The sequence below is a fragment of the Anoplophora glabripennis genome, unplaced genomic scaffold (genome assembly GCF_000390285.2).
Source record: "Anoplophora glabripennis isolate ALB-LARVAE unplaced genomic scaffold, Agla_2.0 scaffold211, whole genome shotgun sequence".
Taxonomy (NCBI): Eukaryota; Metazoa; Arthropoda; class Insecta; order Coleoptera; family Cerambycidae; genus Anoplophora; species Anoplophora glabripennis.
In genome coordinates, this window is record NW_019416341.1 from 558,670 (window position 1) to 576,103 (window position 17,434).

Genomic DNA, 17,434 nt, shown 5'->3' on the forward strand with positions numbered 1-17,434 from the left:
CAAGCTGTTACAAATTCGCTTCTCGCCACATTGATCGCGAAAACGGTAAGAGATACAAACTAGCTTAAATGGGGGCAAAGTTGCGTAATCATGGGACCAACATTATGCCTCTAAAAAATCAAGGCTAACATGATTAATTTTCGAAATATTAAAAAAAACGAAATTTTGGAAATCCGTTTTTGTTTCATTTCAGCCTTGTTTGAGGTGATATTGAAAAAAGAAGAACCCTTTCTCATGGCCACTTTTTGCCCTCTATCGAACGGCATAATCAATTTTTATATGTAACGTTTCGTCTCTCCAGGACCATCATCAATTTCATTTGTTTTTAAATACGACCCTGGAAATTTTATTACATTTTTTGCAAGCCTTCATGACCCCCAATACTGTACTGCCTCAGCCCGAACCAGATTCAAACGTTTTGTCTCGAGAAATTCATCTTCAGTGTATTCGTTCCAAAATCTAAATTTTTTTTTTAGATTTCTTTGTTTATTGAATTGTCGTACCTCTTACCGCTTCCGAGATCCCTGTAGTAAGAAGCGAATTTGTAACAGCCTGTATAGATAAAATTTCATTCGAAAAATTATAAAAATTTCAACAATTTCAGTTAAAAACTCAAACACAAAATCTATATTATTTGCCGAAATTATTCGATGGACTGCATTTCGTTATCTTTATTTATGTAAGACTTAAGCTCAACCGTGTCAAGGTAGCAGTCTTTAAAAGAGTTGTTTTTCTGTTTTTTTAAATTTTTATTTATTTTTTTGTTTTTTGGTTTGTTTTTGTTTTTTTCTACTTCTAATTTTTATTCATTGTTACAAAAATGTCAATTTTATTTTTAAATACCGAATCTTTGGTGTTGAGGCTGATGGATTCTCACTCGATTTAAAAAATTCCTATATATAGATATATCAAATTATCGCACCATAAATTAAGCATATTTGAAGAAGAATAAAAAAGAAATTACCACTGTGCGTCATCGGTTTAGGTTTCTTGACTCTGAAACTGGAGATTAAATCTTCTGGCTGATATTTATATCTGCTGCGGCTAGTAGTCATTGGCCGGTGTCGCAGTGGGGCAGCAAAAAGGTGGATAAAAATAAAAATTTGTAGAAATCAACCTGAAAGGGTTTATGGAGTCGCTGATTACGAATTTGGGATCAAAATTACAAAATTCAATGTGGAGGATTAAATATAGCCATATCAGAAGTAAAAAATTTTTGAAAAGAAGAATTTTCCGAGTCGTAGATTAAGAATTTAAAGTTATAAAATACAAAATGGTGGATATAATATGGCAAACATAAGAAATCAGTCAAATAAAAAATTATTAATTAAAAATTGTTTATTTATAAGAAAATAATTATTTTTTAAACAAAATATAATTTCAGAACATTGTATTCTTTTTAAACAGCAAATATTAATTAAAATAAGGTTACATTTATTAAACGTGAAGAAAATGTAAAAATGTCAATTGACATAAAACTATTGATGCACACTATTAAATAATTATTGGAAACTCTTTATTTGAATCCCGTGCCAAAGTTACAATATAAAATTATTTTTTTTTTATAAAAGAAAAGAATCACCGTCAGATGAAAAATCTTCATTTGTAGCAGCATCAGCATCCGTCAAATTTTCTGAAGTTGAAACAATTTCTTCTTCATCCGCAACCTTTTCATGTCTCATAGTTGGAGGTAATAACAATGTTATTGCATCTGACGACAGTGATCTAAGCTGTTTTGTAAGTAGGTAGTTGCCTACAACTTGATATAGATCTGATATTAGAAATCTTGAAAAATTTTCATCCAGGGTCTTTGTTCTCGAGTATTTGCGTTCGCGATATGATTTTCGGAGATGAACTTCATTTTATTTTACATTTTACAAAAACCCATATAAAAACTTGTTAGGCATTTAAACATAGCTGTTTTTTTATTTTACAAATAATAGTTTTGTCTTTTATATCTAATAATTTAAATTACAGAATTCTGCAGAATTTTAAACTTCTTTCTTCAAAACTAAATATTTTTTCATTTTATTATAACGTAAAATTCACGTAAGTTTAGTAGGTTACTATTTTCTATAAAAATATTGAGTACTTTAACCTGCCTAATCGCAATCTACTTACTTTTATGACTTGATTCCATTTTGATAAAGATATGTAAATCTGACTCTAATACTAACGGATTGAGACACGGGATATTACTCTAGCCAACCCAACAGTAGAAACTAGAAACTTTATTTTTTAGTTTTTGGTCAGCTTTTTGGGATTTTGCCAAACCGTGCGGTACTTGATTTTTTACGGATGAGTCGTGTCCAAATTCCAGGTAGTTCCTCCAGTAATTCTTATATCTCTGAAACTCTGAAAATATCACGATCTTTTTGCATTTTTATATTTTTTCCTTAGAAGCCTTGGTCCAAATCTTCTCTCTCACCTATTGCATGTCCTGAATCTGACATGCGCTTCCTAACTGCTAACTTTTCTAGGTTGTTATTTTTTAAATGATCTTTAACATCATACTGACGTATTTTCCCATTTATTCCATTTCCACATTACACGATATCCTCAGACATCAGATAGGCTAAACTAACAATAGAGTTCTGGTGAGAGGAGAGGATTTTGGCCAACACTCTACATGGAACGACGCAAACAACAACTACAAGCTCATGCATCAGAACCAGAGTCCAATGCACACAGTAAATATGTATAAATACCAGTCAGAGGACTTAATCTCCACTATGAAATTTTCTTCTAGAGAAGAGCGATATATATAGANTTCTCACATTTCAAGAGAATGTTTGCCCTCGGTCCTACATGTAAAACACTGATACATTACGTGTTATAGAATTATAAATAATATTTTCGAAAAGCCGTTTCGTTTTTACTGAGCATTTTTCTTCTATGGACTTATATATATATATATATATATATATATATATAAGTATATCTCTCCAAAAGTTAATATTTTGTTCAACTATTGAAAGTAATTTACCTGTGTTATGTTAAAATAAAATTCTAAATTAAAATCGTTATAAGCTGATGCGAAACGTATCCAAAAAGTATATTTATGAGGTGTACAATTAAAAAGATTATTCAAAACTAAAAGAGACTTATGCTTGCTTAAACGTTGCTGCTATATCTTGTGGTGGATGCCAGTTAATTTATGCACTAGGCTTTTTTGGCTTATCAAAGGGACAACATACTTCATTCACGTTCAGAAAAAAATCTTAGCAGGCGGAAAGTTTTGATTTTCATGAAGAAGAAAAAAAGGAAAAAAGAATAATTATACGTGTCGAAATAATTATTTTCTGTGAAGAAAGGAGGATAGAAGAACATAATAAATACACTGGTAGTCTTGAACTCTAATCGTCTGCTTTTGAAAATGTAGATTTTATAATTAGATTTTCTAGAGGATTTAATGATATCGATCTACTTAACTTGCTCTATAACTTGCTCTAATAAATTGGAAAATTGAGGGAATCTTTATCTATAAAACTTGTAAGGTGTAATATAGTATTGTTTGTAATTTTTGTATCAATTTAAAACTTATACATACAAAAACTGTATTTGTCCTGTAAAAAAACTGTTAACTGTTTTTTTTACTTTTGTACTTTAGTAATTTATGATTTTGTTAATGTATCTATTTTTATTAGCTATTTCTCCCACCTATTAATTGGTTTTAACTGTCAGGTGGTGTAAATTAAATAAACAAATATAATAAATAAATAAATAAAAATCCGTTTATATTTGTTTGTAGAAACAGAACACACGAGTGGTAGAATGAAAAGCATTTATGCATGTATGAAACTATAATTAATACATTTTATATTTCCAACTTATTACCTACGTATTAATTAATTAATCAATTTAATTTAGTTTAATACAATTTCATGTTATTACACATAGTGTCTACATACGTCAAAACACAAAAAAGACACATTAAATAAAGTAAAATATACCATAGCCTTAACTATAGTCACAAAATGGCATTAAAATGTGAATAATTAAAATAGTAAATAAAATATAACAACAAATAGGCTTACAAAAAATTGTTTAATATCTTAAAAGGCATTATTTAATCGAACTCATTTCTAGTCTGAAATGTGCTCAGATTTTATAAATAAAACTATAATAACTAATTTTTTTAAATATTTAATGATAGTTTACCAACCAGGTTCCGTAGTAAATACAGATTTTTTGCGATTCAGTTTTTTGTATATCTAGATTCTAAATTGCTATCAATTAATTTAGAATCCAGATCCAGGAATTTAGCAAAATGTGTATTTATGCCACTATCAATTCCTCTTAAGGTAAATATGATGGTCTTAGTCTTAGCTATATTTAAAGAGTGTTTGCACTTCTGAACATTTGACTGTAAACTAGGAATATTATCTAGTAAGTATAATAATTTTTTATTTATTATATATGTTAGTGTCATCAGTAAATAGAATATTTAAGACGTCATTATTTAATGAATTCAGGAAATCGTTTGTAGGTATTTATTAAAAAAAATTGGTTCCAGTACAGATCCTTGAGGTACTCCATGTTTGACATACTTTAGTTAAACGGGAATTTTTATTGTTATACTCCACTGACGGTTTGTGACATACCTATGATTTCTTCAATTCTACTGTTTACAGTAAACCCACCACATGATTTCAGTTTATCAATGAAAATCTTATGTGATACACAGTCAATTTTTTTAGTAAGATCTAAAAACTGAGAACCTTTTTCGAAACCTTCATTTATGAATGTTGTTAGTTTTTCGATTGTTAGTCGAGCACTTATTAAGAAAACCATACTGGTGGTATTAAGTGACTTATCATTCGGATATAAAATTATAAATCGTTATAAAGCAGTAACTACGTATGGTAATACTTAGAGATAATTATTTCAGAATGATAAACAAACACTCGTTTTAGTAAATTAGTGAATTACATTCTAGGAGGTGGTCCGTTATTGGGTACAACAATTGTACTTGACAATGGGAATTTTGATTCTGATGACAAACAACTTAAACTTATTTTCAAACTATTGGGAGTTGTTATTCCCACGCATTTAGAACTTACTGCCTGTACGCACGCCACTGTTACCTGAAATAAATTAGAGCACGTCAATACACACAGTTCCACCTTAATATTAAGTAAGTTAATATTAAATATGTAAAGAAGCACTATTATTACAGAAAGTATACATATACCACTACATAATTATTTAATTATATAATTATAATTAAGTATAATTAAGTGATTAGAAATCAAACCTGTCTATCTGATGCAGAAGATTTATTCACAGTGATAACGTCGAAACAACCAGGATTCACTGCCTTTTTCCCTGGGCATTCCAATATTACGGTTTCAGAAGTATCAATCGTGAGACCCAGGCAGTTGCCATAACCTGCTGTATCCACAAGTTGCACCTTATGAATTTGATGTCTTGATACTTGAGGGTTGTGTACTGATAAGGGCTGTCCAACTCGAAAACTGTATTCTCCTGCACTAAATATTTTTAAAATATCTGGAAGGGATTGGGGTCCGTTTTTGTCCCCTATTAAAATAAAAATAAAATTAATATTTCTCTTTTATTAGATCTAAATCCTATGACCTTTTAGATCAATGGGCCCTTCTAGTAAATTCCAAAAAAGTCAGTTTGAAAGAGAGTACGTAGTAATCGAAAAAAAAACAGTAATTAAATTATTATAGCTTTTTGCACTATTTCTACTTTTTTTAAGTGTTTTCCAAACCTCCGCATCCAGGAATACCATAACTTCCACTAAAGAAGAATATATTACTTTTATATCATAATACAACCCTATGAACTTGAAATTTAACTATTAATATCTGTATTTTTAATACAGGGTGTCCCGAAATTCATGCAACAAAATTTAGATTCTTAAGACAAATTTAGGGAAACCGTATTCTTTCTTTTTGCCAACTGGCCCCCTCTTTCGGAGTTATAGCCTCCCATTTTTGTAAATGGATTATTTGCAGTACAAAGCATTGTGGTCCATTATTACATAATAGTCCAATTAAATAAGCCTTTAAATAGAAATTTTGGTCAACTTGCCTGAATTTTTGATATGAGTTAGTTTGAGGTATGTTATAACAATACGTAACAGTAATTTTTTGTTCAACCCCCGGCCAAGGGTGAAAAAAGATAAAACAAAGGGGTTTTTCAAGATAACTCAAAACGGGTAAGGGCTAGAAAAAAAAAGTTTCATATAAAAGTTGTAAAGTATACAATTCTACATAAAAAATGGCCTCTTGATTTTTTCTTGTATTATTAAAATTAACATATCATAACATTAACATTAATAAATCCGTGACATAATTGAAAAAGTTTATAGTACCTTGAATAATTGTTGTAATTTCATATTCAGTGTTCTGCTTGTATCTAATACTAATAACAATGAGAAATTGCTCATTTGCTAATAATAATTATTAAAGATGTTATGGAGAAGAATATAAATGTTTAATTTAACATCATTTTAATTTAATATCAATCACTTTTTCATTTGTTATTTCCTAAATTGAACCAAAAATCATTTGTGTAAACATAGATCTAAATTTATCGATTTGAGGAAGAAAGTTGTTTTGCAGAATTAATTTATATTAGTCTTATTTTTAATGGAAAAATTTGTATAATATATTTTGGGTTGGAGTGGAAGAATTTGAGTCCTCGACGGGACAAATGACCAGGACACATTAATATGCTAGTATTTGGCCAAATATAGTATAGTTAATTTAGAACACCTGTAAATATATAAATACTAATTTTCTTGAAAAGAACGGAACAGAGTTCTCTATCATAATATAGTGAATATGGACGCCAAATTTTAAAACTATTAAAAACTTTAATGTTTATTTTTGAATGCTTGATATAGTTTCAAAATATTTTAATAATTGTTCACAATATAGTGTTCCAACGGATTCTGTCTCCAAACATTGTACCAATTTTTTCAGTTTTTCAGTAGAGTTTAATAAAAATATTTTTTAGCTCACCCTTCAACAAATCACGAATAAAACCAGGCAACATCAGAAAAAGTGTTTTGCCAAAAAATTTAAATATTGTAAAATATGTATGAATTATCTAAAACCCTGTTCCTAATTAAGTGAAATACACCGTATACAGTATTGCGAAAGCTGGGACCTACATTTATGTTTTAAGTCACCCTCTGTAAGAATACGTTGGGATGTTTTCAAAAAATATCTTTCACATATACCTAAATAAAAAGTTATGCATTTAAATTTAACACATTGCATATAATCAAGTAATAAAATAACTGTTCAACTTACCATAACAATATTTGACGAAGAAAAAAAGAAATATCGTTGATTTTTTGGTTAAAAGCATCTTTGGACGATAGTACCGCTACGTTAGCAAAGAGAACACAAAACTGCCAGTAACTGGTTGTACCTACCTGCTCAAATAAACTAACAGCAAGCACTTCTAATCTCTTACCCATCGGACGAAACAAGTTATTGAATTAAAAACTGCATGATTTTTACCGTGGCCCACAGGATCTGGCTAATAGTAGGTGTTTAAAATACTTGGATACGTTAGATATAGGTATATTCTAAATTATTGAAGAAAGAGAGTTTTAAATTAAATTTCAGCCCTGATGTTGTGTGGACTAGGACAGTGGGAAATACGGATTTATGAAATCTAGATTGGAAGCATTTTTCTACTATACAAAAAATAGGAACAGTAAAATTTCAGTTAAATTTACGACTGACGACAATTATAGTGATCAGTTTGGTAATAGAAGATCCAAAGATTTTGGAATATACAAGGTGTTCCACCTAAGAGGGATTCTTATGTAACTCTGCAACTGTAAAATTTATAAAAAAATAGTTTTAATAAAAGTTATCTGAAATTATGTGGGTCATGTAAGGAAAATATTTTTTGATTTACAGGGTATTCTATTTCGCGTGGGCGCTATATAACTTTGTTATTTTAAATGGAACACTCTGTATATTATTGCATTTTTGAATTCCTTGGTTAATACTAGGTAGAGTTTATTAAATGTATATGGTGCTTAAAACTTTCGTTTTCGAGATAATCAGTTGTTTTTTAAATAATCACGATTTCAGCTCTCTAAATGAGGCTAGATAACATCTAAACCGTAAGAGTTAGAAACCTGCAGTTTTCACAGTTCGTTTTGGCATAATTTACTCTATCTTGTCATCTGTGAGCAAAATGTGTACCTTATTCAGACTCGGAAATACTAATGCCTACATTTAATAATCTTACGAGTTGAAAAACTCTATTTTTTCAAATGGAATCACCCATATTAATTATCATGGGTAAATGCAAACTTGAATGCCCTTTCCACAGGTTGTCCATACTTACCTTTAACAGTTTTCCAGAAAAATCAGGTTCATTTCTAAAATTCGAAAAGGTAGCTATATAGCAGCGTCAAGGCCTTGCAAAACCACTTTTCTCTCACATTTTTTTAAACCTGGGATTGACAGTGTCAATATTTATTGGCATGTTTAAAAAGTGGTTCGATAAACAAAACAAAACGCAAAACGAAACAAACTGAAACTCGGAACACAGCAAGGAGAAGAATACTTAGACCGTTGATTTACATCAATTGCTCGAAGTTTCCTCCATATTGATTAACACACAAACGAATTCGGTTTTTAAAATACTGTTCAACATTGGTCAGCATGTCCAGCGTAATTTCTTGAAATGCTACTGTAATGCGCTGTCACATATTTTCCGCAGTAGTTGGTGGTGTAACGTAAAAAGAAGTAGCAACTTGTTATATCTGGTCCCCGCTCCCAATCCATCTCTTGGAAAAAGTTTCGTGTAAAAACTAAAGAACCGCAGCGGTATTGTGAGGTGTGTAGCAGCATCATGTTGTCACCTAATAAATCTTTTAGAGTGTTTGTTAAAAAGTTTTAGAACCAGCATCTAACTGCTCCAGTTAGATGTTGGTCAAAAAAGAATGTTCCAATGACATAGGTTCCCAAAATTGCTCCCCACACGTTCAAAGACCATCGTTGGCTATGACTTGTCCGGAATTGGTGAGGATTTACTGTGCCATAATAATGGCAATTATGACTATTAACGAAATCATTTTTATGAAAAGTAGCCTCATCGGAAAACATGACCCGGTTAAAAAAATCATCATCTTGGTTTAACATCTCAAGGATAAGGATATGCTGTGCTGTGTTTTTGTAAAATCTTATGTATCGACGTTGTACTAATACAATTGCAAGGCCTTCTTGACGCTGTTACATAGTTACTTTTTCGGACTTTAGAAATGAACCTGATTTTTCCAGAAAACTGTTAGATATAATTATGGACAGCCTTATATCAATCGAAAGGGCATTCAATATTGCATTCATCCATGATAATTAGTATGGGTCATTTCATTTGAAAAAAAAAAAGTTTTTCAATTTGTAAGATTATTAAATGTAGGTCTCAGTATTTCCGAGCCTGAATAATGTACATGTTTTGCTCACAGATAACAAGATAGAGTAATTTATGCCAAAATGAATTGTGAAAACTGCAGGGTTGTAATTGTTACGGTTTAGACGCAATATAGCCTCATTTAGAGAGCTGAAATCTCGAAAACGGTAAGTTTTAAACACCATGTAAATTTAACAAACTCTACCTGGTATTAACCAAGGAATTTAAAAACGCAATAATATACAGGGTGTTCCATTTAAAACAACAAAGTTATGTGGCGCCCAAGTGAAATGGAACACCTTGTAAAGCTAAAAATAGTTTCCTTTACTTTCTTTACATGACGCACATGATTCCAGACAACTTTTATTAATACCATTTTTTTTATAAATTTTATAGTTATAGAGTTACAGTATGCTAAACCGAAATAATTATATAAAAATGTATAAGGGAGGCAAAAATAGCGTCTTTTGATAAAATTATGAAATATTCATATAATATAAAATAANAAGAGGGTTTTAAATTAAATTTCAGCCCTGATGTTGTGTGGATTAGGACAGTGGGAAATACGGATTTATGAAATCTAGATTGGAAGCATTTTTCTACTATACAAAAAATAGGAACAGTAAAATTTCAGTTAAATTTACGACTAACGACATAAAAATACAGACGACAATTATAGTGATCAAGTTGGTAATAGAACATCCAAAGATTTTGGAATATACAGGGTGTTCCACCTAAGAGGGATTCTTCTGTAATTCTGCAACTGTAAAATTTATAAAAAATAGTTTTAATAAAAGTTGTCTGAAATTATGTGGGTCATGTAAGGAAAATATTTTTAGATTTACAGGTTATTCCATTTCGCGTGGGCGCTATATAACTTTGTTATTTTAAATGGAACACCCTGTATATTATTGCATTTTTGAATTCCTTGGTTAATACTAGGTAGAGTTTATTAAATGTACATGGTGCTTAAAACTTATCGTTTTCGAGATAATCAGTTGTTTTTGAAAAAAATCACGATTTCAGCTCTCTAAATGAGGCTAGATAATAAATTGCCTTTATTGAATCCTCATATGACAATACAAAAATTGAGCATCATATAAAGAAAAGTGAATATGAGGAAGGGGGCGAAGTGTCAGCCGAGACTGCTTTTCAACTTAACCCCCCGAGAGAAAATAACATATGTATATGTTGTCACATCCGGGTATAATCATTCCAATAAATAAACGTACAAAATAAAATCATAGAACAAATGTACGAAAACCATTAAAGCAAAATGTAGATAATAACTAAATACAAAAATAAACTAAAGAAAAAGCTAAAAAAAAAGAAAAAGAGAAAAAAGTTAAATTATGCGATATAATAATAAGAGCGACGAAAACCTGGTCAATCACTGGTACGAGTCCCATGCGAGAGATAATGCTTTATTTTTTTCTTGAAATTCAGTATTGAATGGTTTTTAAATTCTACAGGTAAAGCATTATAATTCTTGCAAGCCTAATAGACAAAGCTTCTAGTGTATAAAGCAGTGGCGTGGTGAGGAATTTCTAAGAGACGCGAGTAGCGAGATTTAAATGATGCAGATTCTTTGTGGAGCCTTTGCAATTTCCTGTATTCAGGAGTACTACTGATCAATATCTTGTGACTAAGACTTAATAGATGCAATCTCCGAGTGTTTACAAGGTTAAGATAACCGTTATTTCGAATTAAGTCGCTCACACCTCGTTCGAATTTTCTGACACCGTACGCAAACCTAAAGCAACTGTTCTGAATTCTCTGTAATCGTATTATATCAGTATTTAGAAGGGCTGGCCCATAAACACAGTCACAGTACGACAATCTTGAAAAAAATAGAGAAACACATATGTTAATTTTTAACTTCGCCGTGCTCATTATACTTCTACGAGGATAAAGTTGCTTTAACGTAATATAAGATGAGCGACAAAGAGTATTTACATGTTTAGTGAATCTTAACTCATCATCAAACAAGAGCCCCAGATTCTTCTACAAGACAACTATCAGCAACGTCTAACACAGTGTTTCCCAATTTAACATTGATCTGGGATTTTACGGTGCATCTTTTCTTTTTGGGACCAAATACTAACACTTATTTGGACTTATTTGGATTCAATTGTAACCTGTGAGCGGCTGAGATATTAAGTAATAATGTTAAATCATTATTGAAGAGTTTGTATCCCCTACAGGAAAACTGTAATAAACTTGTGAATCATCTGCGTAATGATGCACTCTGCACGTGTTTAAATATTTATAGAATTCGGCAATATATAAGGAAAACAACAGAGGCCCCAATATGGACCCCTGAGGTACCCCATGAGTCACCGGCAAAGTGTCGGACATAATTGAGTTCACAACAACTTGTTGTGATCTCCCGGTCAGATAACTACGAATGTAGGAGGAAGCGGTGATGTCAAAGCCTAAATAAATGAGTTTATCGCATAAGATATTGTGGTCCAATGTATCAAACGCCTTACTGTAGTCTAAAAGAATGAGACATGTGACTAGATCCTTGTCTGTAGCTTTAAGGATTTCGTCAGTAATATGCGCCAAGGTAGTAGTTGTACTGTGCAGCGGCCTAAAGCCAGACTGACAAGGGGGAATTATATTATTATCAAGAACAAATGGTGATATTTGTGATTTTAATATTAATTCAATCACTTTGGAAATAGTAGGTAAAATGCTTATCGGTCGAAAATGCCCCAGTTCAGATGGATTAGATAATTTAGGTAAAGGAAGAACATTAGCATTTTTCCAAGCATGAGGAAAAGTAGATGTCAGAATTGATGTATTAATAATAAAGGTGATATGATTTATAAGATGAGGTACAACAAGCTTGAGCATATTTAAGGAAATATGATCCGAGCCAGTGGAATGACTTTTGATCATACCGACACATTTGACAACATCCTCAGGGCTAATAGTATGAAAATAAAAAGTATTGTGTGAAGATGACGCCAAATGATATTTTTCTAGAAGCTTATTCTGCTCAGGTGAAGGCAATAAAGGTGAAATACTATTAAATAATTTATTGAAAGCATTAGAATCCTTCATGTTATCAGGAAAGTCAAAAGCGCAAGAATCAGAAAGAATATCAAGAGATCTCAATGTGTTCCAAGTAGATTTACTATTTTTATTTTTTACGACATAATCAAGATAGGCCTTCTTTTCTCTGCGAATGGCTCCTGTAACATAATTTCTCAGTTCCTTATAATATTGTCCAATCTCTACCTAGCCGTGATTTTTTATACCGAAATGAAATATCTGTATGTGACAAATTATGCCGTATTTTTACATTTAGCATAGGACATATAACACGAGACTAAGGAATGATCACAGATACCAAGAGAATGAGTAACTTTAACTGAATTTATTAATTCCGCGTCAGAAGTAACTAAAATGTCAAGTAATGTTTCCGAATTCGATGTAACACGCGTAGGCTCATTGACTAATTGAATTAAACTGTAAGATTCTAAGAAATTGAGAAAATGAACCACACCGGGTGGATCAGGAACCATCAAATCAATATTTAGGTCACCCGCTAGAACAGTATAGTCTGAAAGATGCATAATCTGCGACATGGCTTCGTCTAACAAATTAAATGCGTCAGAGACACTTACTTTAGGAGGTCGGTAGAAAACTCCAAAATTACCTCACTTACCTGAATACCGGACAGAGATCCACAATTGCTCCAGACTCGGTAGGCTCCAGATAGCATCTAAATCGTAAGAGTTAGAAACCTGCAGTTTCCACAGTTAGTTTTGGCATAAATTACTCTATCTTGTCATCTGTGAGCAAGATGTGTACCTTATTCAGACTCGGAAATATTAAGGCCTATATTTAATAATCTTACGAGAGAAAACTTTTATTTCAAATGGAAGCACCCATATTAATTGTCATGGGTAAATGCAAACTTGAATGCCCTTTCGACAGGTACAATGTTGTCTATACTTACCTTTAACAGTTTTCTAGAAATATCAGGCTCTTTTCTAAAGTCAGAATAGGTAGCTACGTAACAGCGTCAAGAAGGCCTTGCAAAACCACTTTTCTCTCACGTTTTATCAGGTCTGGGACTGACAGTGTCAATATTTACTGGCATGTTTAAAAAGTGGTTTGACAAACAAAAGTAAACCACTAACAACAACTAAAACAAAACGCAAAACGAAACAAACTGAAATTAGGAACACAACAAGGAGAAGAATACTTAGACCGCTGATTTACATCAATTGCTCGAAGTGTCCTCTATTTTCATTAACATACATACGAATTCGGTTTTTAAGAAACTGTTCAACATTGATCAGCACTTCTGGCGTAATTTCTTGAAATGCTACTGTATTGCGCTGCCACATATCTTCCGCAGTAGTTGGTGGTGTAACGTAAACTTGTCATAGCTGGACACTTTGAAGGCCAACTCACTGGTCCCCGGGCCCATCCATCTCTTGGGAAAAGTTTCGTGTAAAAACTAAAGCACCGCAGCGGTATTGTGAGGTGGAGTTGCATTCACATTCTTCGAAGTATAGCTAGAGGAATGTCACCTAACAAATCTTCTAGAGTGTTTGTTAAAAAGTTTTAGAACCAGCATCTAACTGCTCCAGTTAGATGTTGGTTAAAAAAGAATGTTCCAATGACATAGGTTCCCAAAATTGCTCCCCACACGTTCAAAGACCATCGTTGGCTATGACTTGTCCGGAATTGGTGAGGATTTACTGTGCCATAATAATGGCAATTATGACTATTAACGAAATCATTTTTATGAAAAGTAGCCTCATCGGAAAACATGACCCGGTTAAAAAAATCATCATCTTGGTTTAACGTCTTAAGGATAAGGATATGCTGTGCTGTGTTTTTGTAAAATCCTATGTATCGACGTTGTACTAATACAATTGCAAGGCCTTCTTGACGCTGTTACATAGTTACTTTTTCGGGCTTTAGAAATGAACCCGATTTTTCCAGAAAACTGTTAGAGATAATTATGGGCAGCCTTATATCAATCGAACGGGCATTCAATATTGCATTCACCCATGATAATTAATATGGGTCATTTAATTTGAAAAAAAAGTTTTTCAATTTGTAAGATTATTAAATGTAGGTCTCAGTATTTCCGAGTCTGTATCGTACATGTTTTGCTCACAGATAACAAGACAGAGTAATTTATGCCAAAATGAACTGTGAAAACTGCAGGTTTGTAACTCTTACCGTTTAGACTCTATCTAGCCTCATTTAGAGAGCCCAAGCGAAATACCCTGTAAAGCTAAAAACATTTTCCTTTACTTTCTTTACATGGCCCACATGATTCCAGACAACTTCTATTAATACCATTTTTTTATAAATTTTATAATTACATAGTAAACTAAAACTAAACCGAAATAATTATAAAAAATGTATAAGGGAGGCAAAAATAGCGTCTTTTGATAAAATTATATTTTCAGTGGCGGTTTTACCATAAGAGCTGCGGAGCTGCAGAACACATAAAATTTTATGTATTTAATCATATTAAATATCAACAAAATATTTAAAGAATCCAAATGTACTCGCGCTAAAATAAATCTAGGAGCTTATATTATTATTTATTGCGACGCGAGCTACGCTCCTTAATATATGCAACCTCATATACACAATGTGTGGACAGCGAACAATTATATGCGTCCTTTGTTTTTATTGGCTGATCAGGCACGTGACCCAGTACACGGAGATAGGGGCTTTTGCGGCTGCAATAGTGACAGCCACTGCGCTGCAGTCTGCAGTAAATGCAGTAATATTTCGTACGTGGTATGTGGTGGTTTATTTCTGCGAGCGGCACGTGTGAATATTTTCGTTTAGGCGTCTACGGATATTATAGTTATTAAAATGAATAGCGTTTCGTTTAAAAAAAAACTTTATTTGGTTCTCTGCCTTATGAGGATAAACTAAAAATAAAAGAAGTAAAAGTTATAAAAAAACAATAATGTATACACAAAAGCAGAGTGGGTGTGCGGGTGTGATTTAAAATATTCACTGTTTTGTTTTCCGTGCTTACTTTTCGGTGGGGATAAAGCATGGACAATATACAGTGTGAAAGATTTAAGTCATTAAGTCTTTAGGTAAAATAAACATAAGAAGTCAGTTAGATTCTGCATATTGGGATAATATACGGAAACATATGAACAGGTAATGAAAAATCGTCATGTATTATTTAAAATCATAGATTGCATAAAATTTTGCGGAGCTTTCGAATTAGCACTTCTCGGACACGACGAGACAGAAAATTCGGACAACCCTGATGTGTTTCGTGGACTCATAAATTTTAGTGTAGATCTTGACGACATTTTAAAAGAACATCTAGCCACATTGGTATGACCGGGATTTTCTGTGATTGTACCGGGAATTAGCTGTATGGTCCCGGATTTCGGATTTGCACGTATAACTCCCGGAATATAATATAATGTACATATATATAAAAAAAGATAAAGAAAAAATCATAACACGCCGAGGAAAATTAAAATTCGTTGAATCGTTGGTAAATTTCACAAACGATTTTTTTTTATAAACAATATTCAATAATTTAATAAAATATATTTAGTTTATTCCAATTTATTATACCATCAGTAGGTAATTCGTAAATGGATATTTCAAAAAGGTATCAATTTCAAAAATCATTCTTGTGAAAATATGTATTTTTTTTATAAATTCATTGTTCCTTGAAATTCAGAAGTGCCAGGAAAACGCGTGACCTTGAAAATTTTAAAATTTTCCGCCTGCGGTGCCATTTAGAAACTCCGGGCACTTAATATCCCGGAATTCAATTCAACAAATGTAACAACCCTAAGCAGAACACATTCAATCAATGTTCACGCTCCGCCACTGTATTTTAATATAAAATAAATAGAGAACAGAGACCATTCAAACTTATATGCAGATGGGATAAGCAAATATCTTACCAATATAGCATATAATATAACATCACTTCATAACATTCCACATAAGGAATGTGATACTTCTAAACATTCCAATAGGTCATCGTCCTAATTCTAAAACCGGTAAAAATATATGATGTTCGAAACGCCGTTTAGCTCTAAAAAGTTCATTTACTTTTGATATGTACAGTATATGTACCAATACTGAAACAGATTTGTGATTTCATTGTCAACCCTCTCTCTGTTCTTGTTAGTAGTAGTATTTTTAAATGAGGCTTTATTAATTCTCCATTCCTTAATTTTCTAGTTTTGTGGACTCGTCCAATATCACTGATTTCAAACAAAATAATTTCAGCACTTGCATAATATAGTTAATACAGTTAATACCGGTATAAGTAAGCGGATTTAAGTCAGGAGATCGAGCAGGCCAAGGGTAAGGTCCGTTTCGTTCAATTCATTGGTTGAAAACATTTTCAGTCAACTTTACTGAAATGAACTGGTGCTCCGTCGTGCATAAACACCATTCTTTGTTTGACTTCAATTGGAACGTTTTTCAGGAGTTCATTCATGTGATTTTGGAAACCGGACCAATTAAGAAATCACGCATAATGCTTGTTTTCAATTATCATGTGGGGATTTTCATCTGCATAAAAGTGATTATTGTGGTAACTTAAAACCATCTCTCGAAAAGTTGAGCTCATCTGTAAACAATACCTGGCTTAAAAAGAAAGGATTTTGGTTTATCATGGTTTGCTTACATTGGCATCATTTTTTTTCGGCGGGGAAAATCACGAGGAAGAAGTACTTGTACTCAATGTATGTGATAGAGATATAGTAATTGGCCTTTCAAAATTCTCCAAATTGTTGTATAACTCACTTGAAGATCGCGTGCAATGATTCTTGTGCTAGTCTGGGGATTATTTTCAATCTATATTAATACAACCTCTTCCAATTTTGATGTTCTGATGGTAATGGCAAGCCCGGATCTTTGCTGATATGAAAATGCTTCATTTTCTACAAGACGCCCATGAATTTCAATAAACATGCGTCTATCTGGAAGTCTTCGGTTTGGAAATGTTTTTTTGATATAAATTTTTAGCTCTATTTGCTTT

The 17,434-nt window shown here is 32.1% G+C and overlaps 1 protein-coding gene across 1 annotated transcript; it reads right to left on the minus strand.

Annotated features, from left to right (window-relative positions):
* Window positions 1-3,916: 3,916 nt before the first annotated feature.
* Window positions 3,917-7,435, minus strand: LOC108905676. The gene is made up of 4 exons (XM_018708649.1): window positions 7,415-7,435; window positions 7,290-7,347; window positions 5,258-5,541; window positions 3,917-5,087 (listed from the first exon to the last, which is right to left on the minus strand). Exons 2-4 carry the CDS (start codon window positions 7,345-7,347, stop codon window positions 4,929-4,931), a joined length of 501 nt encoding a protein of 166 aa, XP_018564165.1. The 5' UTR covers window positions 7,415-7,435; the 3' UTR covers window positions 3,917-4,928.
* Between the last annotated feature and the right edge of the window lie 9,999 nt (window positions 7,436-17,434).

What these genes read in the sequence shown, in the direction of transcription:
- LOC108905676 (XM_018708649.1), bottom strand. Translation starts at nt 7,347, where the DNA reads ATGCTTTTAACCAAAAAATCAACGATATTTCTTTTTTTCTTCGTCAAA. An exon ending in CTTCGTCAAATATTGTTATG is followed by an intron (nt 5,542 to 7,289) that starts GTAAGTTGAACA and finishes TTATTTTAATAG; the next exon opens with GGGACAAAAACGGACCCCAA. An exon ending in CTTCTGCATCAGATAGACAG is followed by an intron (nt 5,088 to 5,257) that starts GTTTGATTTCTA and finishes AATTTATTTCAG; the next exon opens with GTAACAGTGGCGTGCGTACA.